General features: G+C 39.1%; 1 protein-coding gene across 3 annotated transcripts; it reads right to left on the reverse strand.

Moving 5' to 3' along the window:
• Nucleotides 1–3,518: 3,518 nt before the first annotated feature.
• Nucleotides 3,519–11,687, reverse strand: LOC101155880 (HORMA domain-containing protein 1). Of its 3 annotated transcripts, none has more exons than XM_023964343.1 (17): nt 11,614–11,687; nt 11,410–11,437; nt 11,074–11,135; nt 10,217–10,361; nt 10,076–10,139; nt 9,450–9,486; nt 9,316–9,336; nt 9,019–9,045; nt 8,855–8,922; nt 8,432–8,583; nt 7,407–7,564; nt 7,264–7,332; nt 5,195–5,255; nt 4,912–4,964; nt 4,618–4,701; nt 4,117–4,170; nt 3,519–3,843 (listed from the first exon to the last, which is right to left on the reverse strand). In XM_023964343.1, the coding sequence occupies exons 3-17, from the start codon at nt 11,104–11,106 to the stop codon at nt 3,745–3,747; spliced, it is 1,125 nt and encodes a 374-aa protein (XP_023820111.1). In that variant the 5' UTR covers nt 11,107–11,135; nt 11,410–11,437; nt 11,614–11,687; the 3' UTR covers nt 3,519–3,744. The 3 variants fall into 3 exon arrangements, with proteins under 3 accessions (XP_023820111.1, XP_023820110.1, XP_023820109.1); XM_023964342.1 differs by having other exon boundaries at nt 11,410–11,496; nt 11,614–11,636; XM_023964341.1 differs by having other exon boundaries at nt 11,410–11,677.
• Between the last annotated feature and the right edge of the window lie 118 nt (nt 11,688–11,805).

An 11,805-nucleotide genomic window follows, 5' to 3' on the forward strand; every position in this document is an offset into this window, starting at 1 on the left:
CGAGGAGCCATCTGTGGCGCCTCATCCGACAGACCAATTTGTGGCTGTTTGTCGCCCCCTTATGGTTGTTCGGGGCACTTCCATCCTGTTTCTGCAGCAGTGGTTCAAAAAGGACTTTTAAAATCTTTTTTTTTTTTTTCACTAAGCATAACGTTCCAGCAGCATTTTAATCATTAACCCGATTGACTTTTACATTTATTGACTGATGCAGACCATTGCAACATTAGGAATTCTCATTTAATTATTAAAAAGTATTTTCATCTGAAATAAATTTGATTCATGAACAAAACTTGTTTTTTTATGCAACTTTGCTTTAATGTTTCCTCTTTGTTTTAAGGTTTACATCCAAATTTTACATTTTTGTTAATATGGTTCTTTTATTGTTATTTTCTACAAATAAAAATTCTTTGTCAGGGAAAACATATTTTACACACAATTTCAGCTTCTTTTGAATTATTGCAATTTAATGTTTTATAGAGCTACATTTTTGTAAATTAATATTGATACTTTTTTGATAATAAAGCTTGGAGTAAATCTGTGTGACTTCACCAAAAAAGCTCACATTTGTTCTGGTTTTCAAAAACAAAATAAAAATGATTCCTATGTTTCATTTGGTGGCAAAATAACCAATACTTTGAAATAAAAACCCGTTAATCTGTCATGTCTCCTGATAAAATTCCATTTGTCTACCAGTTGTTGGTTTAAGAGATGTTCCTGCTCTTATTCAGATTTCTTAAGTGTCTTTTGAAAAAAAGTTTGAATAAAAATCTTTACATTGGAATAAAGTCCAAACAAGTCAAGCAGTTAGAACAGTTGAGAACACCTGAAGTGTGAAATATTTCTAGAATCTTTCTTCCACGACTGAATTCCGTCCTTTTTATTTCTGAGAATTTAACTTCTTTTTTCCTTGAAAGGCTCTGAGTGACAAATTCTGTGGATTTCCTCCAACGCATCTGCCCACTCCCTGGTTCCAAAGGCTTAACGGTGAGCAGGGTGCTCTTCTGGGGTTGCGCTAATCAGCTCGGAAACATTTGCTGCCCTTCTGGCAAGGTCACAGGGGTCACGGTCTCCGGGCTGGATGTCCACTCCGATCCTCCCTCCTCCTTCTTCTGCTATAGACCCCTGCATCCCCCTCCACCCTCTGGGGGCCACAGGCCCTGCAGGCACAATCACCACAGAGCAACTATATTCTCATAGAAGCTTGCTTTAATCTTTATGGAGCCATGGGATGGGCTGCTGTCTGTCGGTCTGTCTGCCTGTCGGTGCATCTCGCCTCCCAAAGGCGGGGCCGCCTCGGCCCCACTGACTCGGACGAGCCGAACTTAGATTGGTGATTGGTCTGCAGAGGCATTCGAAGCACCCCGGCTGCTGTTTGAGCAGCTGATTGATCTGTTAGCACTGGCTTCTGGACGTGTGTCCCTGAATTAAATTTCAGAATTCATTTCTGGACGATGTGAGTGTACAGAAATGATGGAGGGTCCCGGGCTCTGAGTGAGGGATTGAGTACAAGGAGGCAAAGCAAAATGGCAATTTAGATTTGTTTTCTCTGAGAATTGTAAAATTTGGCGCAACCGTGAAAAGAAAGCTCCCTGTTAGGAGGATTAAAAGTTCTCCATCTTTGGTGCTTTAACCCCGCCTGAACACTAGACTCTCAATAAGTGTATTTTATTGCACGTTTTTCAAAGCGCTTGTAGATAGTTTGTCATTTGGGAATAATTTCTAAGTCTATTTCTGTGATGTAGTGCCGTAATGTCCACAACCAAGATATTGGTTATCAAGAAAACTGGACCGCACCTGCAAAGGAGCCTTTACCGCCGCTGCACACCAACATTTATCAAAAACTCAGAGAAGCCTTCGCTGTTAAATTAATAGAAACTCTTGCAAAATGCCATTGGAGTCAGAGTTTGAGGTTAGGTAACCCTGATTCATTTCACAGCTCATAAAGAGCACCGAAGCACCAGTGAGAGTGGGGCCTCTATCATACAACACTGAGATCTCTCTGCTTTATGCCTTCCTGTTTTTCAGGAACCCTCATAAAACATTCGCACACGCTGGAATAAATGTGATGAGCAGCACAAGCGATTTGATGGAGTCTGTCTTTCTCTGCCCCCCTTCCGGCCGGCGGCAGACATGTGTGGCGAGGGCTGCTTGGATATGCATCACAAAGGCTTCCTGCCGTATTGATCCGCGGCGGGTTAAGGCAGTCTATCAGCAAATGTCCCTCTCTCAGAGAAAAACAATGGCAGATTAAAAGCACACAGCTTGCCGGGCGGGAGGCTGCTGACGGGCCCCTTATCTGGGCTCAAAGGTCACTGTGTACAGATATAATCCACTTTCACTTAACAGCTTCATTTACGGCACCTTGCATGCAAATCAAGATGGGTCAGGTGGGTCTGAGAAGAATTCACGTTATTCTATCAGTCCTGGAGGGGATTGTTTTTGCAAATGTTTGTTCTTACTGCGCCTTTGAGCCAAACTTTTTCCTCACTATAGGCTCAAAAACTCACCAAAATCTGCACACACCTAGTACCCGGTGAGGGAAAGAAAATTCACATAGTGAACGACCCCTCCCCCAAAGAACAATGACAACACTTCTGTCAAAAAAAAAAAAGAATGCAGCCAAAATCTCCAATATTTTTCAGAATCCACTAACGAAATCAAAACAAACATGTCAGGAATATCCAAAGGAAGTTCTGAAATTATAATGTGATACGGTTTGGAGACCATTATGTCGCAAAGTGGATATTTGGGCAATTTCCACTTTGTCCCACAATATGAAGAAAACATTTTGAGTTTTTTTTCTCTCTCAAATATTGAACCCACATATCGTCTTCTTACGTCTTCAACGATTAAGGTTTTGTTTCCCTTTTGACCTCAGGAAGAGGCCCCCATTTAGAATTTAAAAAAAAGACACCTTTAGTAACAGCTACAAATTTAAACTGCTAGGAATTTTGATCCCTTACCTCCTAACTCATCAAGCCTCATTGGGAAACAACTTGGGGAAAACAAAATTCGGAATTAGGAGTTGTAGATTTTGAACGGCGTGACCATGGCGAGCTCACAAAGCTGCGGCTCCCCTGTTGCTAACACATTTTTGACAGGAAATATTGTGAAAATGTAATACAACGGCTCAGCGACTCAGCATGACATACAATGTGAACATATTAGAAACATGGTTACCAAAAACCTCTGTTGCTAAGGAAACCTAAAAATCACATGGATGTGTCTGTCACCCCCAGGCGACCGAAAAGAAAAAAAAAAGGTTGGAGACAAAACCAGCAGAAAATCTACTATTTTTAAATTTCAATTTAGTCACATGGCCAGTGTGGCAGGGGCAGAGGGGGAAGATGGGGGGTGTCAGCCAGCGAGGGCGGGTCAATGGGGGGCGGCGAAAGCAGGCGGCACCTACAGGCCATAAAATTCTCTCCATTCCATGCCAACCTAAAATAATGCTGTCTGTGCAGAAACCTGATTTGAGATTTGGAGAGGTTCGTGTCTTCTGACTCACAACACAGATCCAACTGTTCGTTGCACTTTATTGAAATGTGCAGAAACTCAAAACAAACCTAACTGTTAAAAATCAAACATCTGATTATTTATAAAATCCTTTTCCAGCAATACAGGTGTTTAAAAACTCCAAAATCATGCAAATGAAACAGCTACATTTGTCAACCACCAAAACAAAGTCGTTTCCAACACAAAACCATGTGAACAGGTGGACACCGGCGCGGGCTGGCAGTCAGGTCAGAAGCGATCTTTGGGCTCGCTGAATTTGCGCTTCTTGTTCTTGAGCGCAGAGTCGTCTGCAGACTCCTGGCTGCTGAGGATTTTGTACTGAGAAACCTGAAAGCGGCAGAGAAACGATCCTGCTCAGTGAAATACAGCCTTTCATGTGTCTGCTAGCACGCACCATCCCAGCGCAAGAAAGCAGATGATCAGAGGTGACTCATCTGCGGCGTTCCCACGCGTTTTTCCACTTTTAGGACTCAGCCTGGATCTGAGGAGGACGCTTTGTTTTTACTTCCAGGCTCTGCTTTTCCGTCATAAATCTTGACCAAACTCGCTTAAAGGTTATGTGACACATTTAAACCAACAAATAACTCATCAGCTTCTCACCGTTTTGTCCTTTACTGCTTTCGCCTGCTTGGTGTCCACAGTCAACTTCGCTTCCTGCCCCAAACGATAAAATATGTCTTTAGGAGGCCCAACAATAAATTCATCAAAACATTCCCTATAAAAAGCTATATTTTTATGGGCACTAATCAACCTCATCGTGATAAGAACTGACAGAAATAACAGTGTTTGCTAGGACAAAGAAAACCCTTGAACACCTCAATGCAAGAAATAAAAAGAAAGAAAGAAAGCTGATCCTTCACAGTCCAGAAGCAGGATGTCAGTATCAGAACATCCTGAGAGCTCAGAATCCTCAGTGCAAAGGAACAAAACCTGGCTTTAATTCTGTGGCTGATTGTGTTAAAATCAGGTCCGTCGGTCTGTCTTTTTTGATCCAGGAAACTTTTGGATCAAACATTATCAGTTATAAATATAAAGTATTCCTGGATTCATTTCTTATTGGCTGTAAAGGGAAAAGTCAGTAGTGGGTTGATATTAACAGACCGATGTGGTTTTGATCACACGTCCACTCCTAGTCCACTTCAGGTTCGCCTCCAGATCAGAGCTTTTCTTCACTGAAGTGTCCATCTGACAAACAGAGATGGTTTATAACATTTGTTAAGATTCTTTTTATGCTCTGCTGCCACTGAACAGGGATGAAAAGGCCTCAAGATCTAGTTGCTTGCAACAAGATGAGAGCTTTTTTACCGACTTGCTGCTGCAGCAGATTTGAATTACTGGTATTTGATTGGTAACACGTGCACCTTATGTTGAAGCAGTTGTTCTCTGTGTTCATACCTCTGTGGCTTCTTCATTGGCTTCAATCTTCTCTGGACAAATCATCTGATTCTCTTCAGTTCCCATAAAAACACAATTACATCCATCAATTAACTTCTTCAATGAAATTCAAAATTCCTTCACTGTATGTCAATCTAAAAGTTAAAATGTGGCCTTTATTTTATTGCACAATAAATCTAAATGTCTGCATTGATCCACTAACATTTAGGAATATTTTTTTAGGCATTTACAGTTATTTTATGGTGAAAAAAGACAAACTGGTCCACAGACAATCCTTATTTACCATCGATGTCCATCTCTGTGTTCTTGTTGTCAGGCTCCTCATCTTCTTTGGACACATAACTCTAAAAAGGTAAGAAATATATATAAATATAGATATTTGAACATTACAGTGAAAATGTCAAACCTGATCCCAACAACAAAAAATCCAGAGATGATATGTGAGCCTCCAGTCTGCTTTGAACTGTTCTTTTGCACCAAGGGGGTATTCCAGAAAGCAGGTTATGCTAGTTACCACGGTAAATTTCAGGCTAAGGAAGTGGATAACCTCAGCTTTCGGTTCCAAAAACAGAGGTGTGTTTCAGGGTATGTCAAGTTGCCATGGCAACTCATCCTCTGAACATAACCTGGTCTGGAGCAGGTTTAGTTGAAGGTTAGTTTGTTTACAGAGAGGTGAAGCAGCATGGTGTGTCCATTTGAAGATGATTTAGTGGATGAAGAAGCTCAGATAATATTTTTTCCACCATGAGAGGGTGATAAGACCACGTTTGGATGTTGGAAAGATACATTTTTTACTTTGATATAACTTAATTATTTGCGTCAGTTAAAATAAATAATTATTTTTGAGTTCAGTCAGCTTTATGTACTTGCCGTGCACGTGCATTAACCCAGGTTTAGCAAGTCGAGCGTAATTACGCCAACTCATATCCGGTCTTTTGGAACCGAAATACCCAGAGTAAGCAAGTTCAGGTGGATTTCAGCCAGAGTTCAGGGTTAAAGTCAAGGTAGCTAAAAACATGCTTTCTGGAATATCCCCCTGGCGTTCATTTATTGACATGTTTATGCTTTTTTTTATGTAGTGAAAATATAGTTTTGGTGGTGCAAATACTTTTACACAGCACATTTCAGAAAATAAAACTTCTGAAAAAGCCAGGTTTACTTTGGATAATAATACTGTTTATTTGGAGCATTACTCTCCACCTGTTTCTGAAGAAAAAGGCCTCATTTTCCCTCTCTGTCGTGTGTCTGTCTTCAGTATACCCATATTTTTATGTGTGCTGCTTACATTTTAGGACTTCAATAACAGGGATTAGATCAGCTCAGAGCAATAAAAGCAAGCAGAGTGATTTGAATCATGGTGAAAGACTTGGAAAAACAATCCCTGGGAAACATTTGGTCACAGAGATTAACTGAACAAACGGTTGAAGTTAACTAGTACGACGAGACTGACAACTCTTGTGTAATCACTTCTCTTTTTACAAGCTTTCCCATCACAGGTTTCTATTCTAGAGAATACAGTCAAATGCTGACTGACAAAGAGTTCTTTCAAATTCAAACACGTCAGAAGAGGAGTGGAGAGTTGGGAAACAGAAAACGACGGTACAAACAAGAGTCGACAAGGTGAAGCGGTAAACATTGTGGTCTCATATCAGGTTGTTGTATCCGACCTCATTCAAGGACCAAAGCACATTTTCACACACGTTCATACAGCGATGGGGGCAGACCTTCCATGCAAGGCATTAACCAGACCACCAGGAAGAATATGGGAATATCCAGAAGAATATACGCTCTTCAGTCACAGTTGGTGATGCTACGCTACTGATGTAGCCAAAGGCGTGGCTCTGACCATCACCAGGACTTTCATACGCATTGAAGCCACACTGGAGGCAGGGAGGGTGAAGTGTCTTGCCTAAGGACACAATGACAGTTGACTAGGGGGAGCGGGGATCAAACCGCCGACCTGCTCAACCGCCACCCACTAGTGTCCTGCCAAACACGCATCTGATGTAAATGTTTTCTGTTAGTGAGTCAGTTGAGCTGAACATTGCACAAAACATTGAACTGTTTTTTAAATCTGGTTTTCTATGATGTATCTCTTATTCATTTTTAAATACTTTTTAATGATTCATGTTGTTTTTTGTGTGTTTCTTTTTGTTATTTCATTTTATGTGCTGCACAATGCTTTTTTGCCCTAATGCTTTATTATTTTATGAGTGTGATTCCTGTGTGATGAGTAAATGACAGCCGTGCAATTTTCCTCAGGACCAATAAAGTATATATCTTTCTATCTAACAACCAAATGTTTTAAATATTCATATGGAAAAAGGTTTGATGTCTAAAGAGCGTGCTGACCTCTGTCAGGACTCCGCCCTCCTCGATCTTCATGACCCACTTGTCCTCCACAGAGATGCTCTCCTCCACCTGGAGAAGCTTATGTTATCATGCTGATGCAGCACCAACTCTGCACACTGTGAGTTCCTATGCAAAAGGCGTACCTGCTCTAGTCTGTGCTTTTCTGTGGCCATGTCAAACTTCACGCAGTGGAAGGGGGTGGTCACCTCACCCATGGTCAGCTTGACCGGTTCCTTTTCAAATTCCAGAACGTCGCCTTCAGCCTCCCTGAAGCCGGGCGGCTGGTAGTCCTGAGGGGTGACTGGAAAAACAACACGCACACTTTTACACAACAGACAAACAGTCTGGAAACAAACTAAAACTGAAAACAAAGATTAAAATGCTGAGTTTAGATTCTACGTCCATTTAAAGCTGAAGCACAAAAAGGAATACCAGGAGGACAGGAGTGCGTCTGCTTGAAACTCATCTTTTGATCTATTGTAAGAGCGTTCTCAGTGGTCTATTGTGATTATGCAAAAAACCTGTGTTGTTTTCTAGGGCATAGTTCCTGCAAAGCGGCAGAAATTCATCAGAAATTTCCCTCTGAGTTGTGAACAGGACTGTTGCTGGGAGTAAGTGTGCCCAGTAAGTGGTTTGAAGGGCTTTAAGTTAGCTGGAGAGATTGTAAACAGAGAGATGATTGGAAAGGAGGGCAGAAATGGTGAGCGATTTTGGAGCGTACAGTTTTGATCCAGATGCCGGCTCGGATGAGGAAAACCCAGATGTGCATTGATCTAGTCATCTACAAGTGGATGTATCAGAATGGAGCGGAGCAGGGAGCTTGGGGTCCACCAAAAAAATATGTCCTTTTTGGAACGCTTTAAAACATTTTACAACTTTCGACTCTTCTATCTAGAAGATGGAAGTTTGGGGAAAAAACTGAGCAGAATTTCAAATGAATTACATTTTTTCAGACACCCTGCTGTAGTGTTAGAAGGATTAATGGTACAAATTGAAGTTTGATACGCTAGTCCCGGTGTTTTCCTCTTGTTTTTGCCTCCTTTGACATGATAAAGACAAAAGAATACCGGAAGAATAAGAACACCAGCAAAATAAAAGTCTGTCTTAAAACCTTGGAAAGCAACACCCAAGTGGCTTTCAGGAATCCTCATACTTCTGTGTGATTTACCGTCATCATAGTAGGTCAGCTTCATGTTGAGGCAAACGTTTTCAGGCAGAGGGCCCAGGTTCTGCATCAGGGTGTAGAGCTTCCTCACCAGCAGGATGCTGGCTTTCTTAGTGTTTCCATACGTTGTCGTTGACAACTTCTGGTTGCTGTTGCTGATTAAAAAATAGATCAAAATGATCAAACTTCACACATTTTTCTTCTTCCGGCTGTGCAGTTGACTGCTGTAGTAAAACAAAGTTATTGCAGAGGTGTGTTCATTCTGTATTGATGGGGGAATGCTCGATTTTCCCAGATTTTAGGTAACATGAAACACATTAAAAGAAATTTAGATTAATTTTTAACTTGTTACAAATGGCGTCAAAGTGGACAATCATTAAACAGCAGTGGAGTGAATTCAGGTGGCTTTCCTTTACATTACTGTACCTTTCAAAATCCATATGAGCTCCGTTTGAAGTGTACTGGATCCTAAACTGGTAATACTCAGTCACTTTCTGAAAAAGAGGAGAAATATGGCAGACAAGGTACACAAACTAGCAAACTCCCAACAACAGATCTTCCCTCTGGCATGGAGGCACTCTAAAGATTACCTGGGGGTTCTCTGGGTCATTGTAAATCTAATAAAAAAGAAAATGGAAAACATCAGCGCTGCAAATATCTCTGGATTTATTAGGATTTTATAAAAGACGACAAAATGCCATAAAACCCTGTTTTAAAAGTGTCATGAAGTGAAGGGGGGCTGCAGGCCTTTTTTATATGCTGCCATTATTTTTCCATGCAGACTTCTTAGTCTGATGACTTTATCTCAATTCAGGCCCACACACGCAACTGGAAATATAGGTACTTTATCACTATGTGCATATGTGCATATGTGATGTAATACTTACAGACATGATGACTGTCCGCAGCTAAAAAAAAAGAGATTTACTTATTTACTGTTACAAATGCATTGATCGATTTCAAAGCATAAAATCTCAACATAACTCATAATCTTAACAATGGAAAACAGAGCTTGACTTACAAATTTCTTCTGGATGGCATCAAAGCAGCCTTGCATCCTGAAAACACAAATCAATATTATCATCTTTGTGATGGCATACATGCCAAAATGTCTGTTTTTCCTTCACACACAAACATAAAAAGATCTAAAAAAAAAAAACCTTTTCTCGTCTAGTTTTAGTTCATATATGAAGACACACATGTTGACTTTTTAGCCCAGTTGTGCTGAGTAGCCAGCGCTAGCTACAATCCTTAATAAGAGATACTTTTTAGTATAAAAGTGCAGTGGTGCTTCCTTTTTTAAACTAGCAATAGCAGCTGGAAGAGTTTACAGTGTGAGGGGTTTAATCTGAATTGAACTTTGTTTATAATCTCAACTCCGTTCTCCATTTAAAATTAATATTGATTTGTTGAAACACAAAATGTGTGATGTAATTACTAAAGGCTTCCACCACCTTTCATAAATGAATATTATAATGCGTCTATTGTGTTGTAAATAATCAATCAAACTATATAAAAACCACCTCCTTAAAAACACAAAAAACCCTACAATATTCAGCAAAAATCCACAGGCTAAATCCACTTTACTCTTAATTTCTCTCAAAGCAGGCATGCAGCTTTGACTAGCAGAGAGTTATTGTAGATTACCAATCAATTATTTGATCAGCACCGGGACAGCTCCGCCCCCCTGTAAGGATCATCACCTGCTGATCTGTACAAAACAAGGACAAAATAATTTTTCAGAAAAGAAGCAACTCTACTAAAGGAAAAAGTTATATGGACTCAAACCTTCCACATATTTGGTCCCATAGGCTTTTCCTGGGAATATCCCTCTGAGGTATGTAATGGCAGAAACTGCAATGGCCAAAAGCTTCTTCACGACAACAATTGACTGTTGTTCGGTGACCACCTCATTTGGCAACAACTGAGTCACCTGTAAGAGTTAGCAAAATGATTACAACAGAGTGTCATTTTTTTCCCCTGTGTAAGCTTTTATTTATTTTTTTACCTCTACTATTTGCCCAAAAACTATATAGGTAAAGGTTTTACATTTATTTTACTTTCTCATTTTTTATTTATGATTTATATCACAATCATACAATAGTAAGAAACTATTATACATTCTATCTCATTCTATATCAAAATATCCATTATTGATGTGTTTGTGTGTGTGTGTGTATATATATATATATATATAGATCTATAGATATATATATATAAATCTATAGATAGATAGATAGATAGATAGATAGATAGATAGATAGATAGATAGATAGATAGATAGATAGATAGATAGATTTTTTAAATTTTTTATATTTTTTTTTCTTATGAAATTTACAATCGGACATGGCTTCAGCAAAATAAACTAACATTTGTAATTTTTCCGTAAAGAAAAATTAGGAAAAGTTTGATTAATATGTAAATGTGATACATTATATTATATTTTGTATACATTTTTTACAGCTTTAACTCCTACAAGCCACGTTTTCCTCAACTGTGCATTTAATTAAGCTGTTATTAATAGTAAACAAACAATTATGTGGAAAAATAAATAACTAAATACAAACAAAGGAAGAACATATGTGTATGGTTTTATTTGTTATATGCTAATGGCGCTAATGCTAAAAAACACGTGTTCAGTTTACCTGTGATGACTTTACTCGTTGAGCAAAAGCCATTGATTGATTTTGCTGTAGAAAATCAAAGTCTGAAAACAAAACAGATTACTTGTGTAAGGAAGACTTATATTAAGACTTTTTTTTCTTGCAAAGCCATTATGATTCAGAAAAAAATCCAACATTATATTTCTATTGCAAAGCTGTTACGACTTAAGCTAACTCCCATTAGCAAAAATGCTTTAGCATCTGTTTAACATACGGCACTAAATAAAAATACTAGAATATAGTTTTCACACTAAAATATATTATAGTCATATTTAAATGCGTTTTCAAATATTTATATTGAATTAAACACATAGATACCGTTATTGAATCGCTCCTCTTCCCTTTGCTGTTGGTTGATTGAAAAACAACGGCCAGTTTAAGCCAATCACAGAGCGGGAAATTAGTCTTGCGTTTTTAAGAAAACATAATACCAAAATTAACATAAATTTCTGCCAGATCTCTAAAATGCAAAAAATAATATGTTAAAAATATGTTTTTGAGCGACTAAAATAAACTTTTAACCTGTTTCTGTGTTGTTTAGGTCATTTGTGTTGACGCAATGCAGTGTAGACACCCTTTTTTAATTGGACGACAGCATGTCAATCTTAAAGCCCTCTGCAATCGGCTTCATTCTATTGGTTCGATGTCAAACAAATCCAACGTTTTGATTGGTTACTGTATTTGTGGGTCGCAGGAAGCGCCCGCCTCTCGTGC

The sequence above is a fragment of the Oryzias latipes genome, chromosome 16 (assembly GCF_002234675.1).
Source record: "Oryzias latipes chromosome 16, ASM223467v1".
NCBI classification, from domain to species: domain Eukaryota; kingdom Metazoa; phylum Chordata; class Actinopteri; order Beloniformes; family Adrianichthyidae; genus Oryzias; species Oryzias latipes.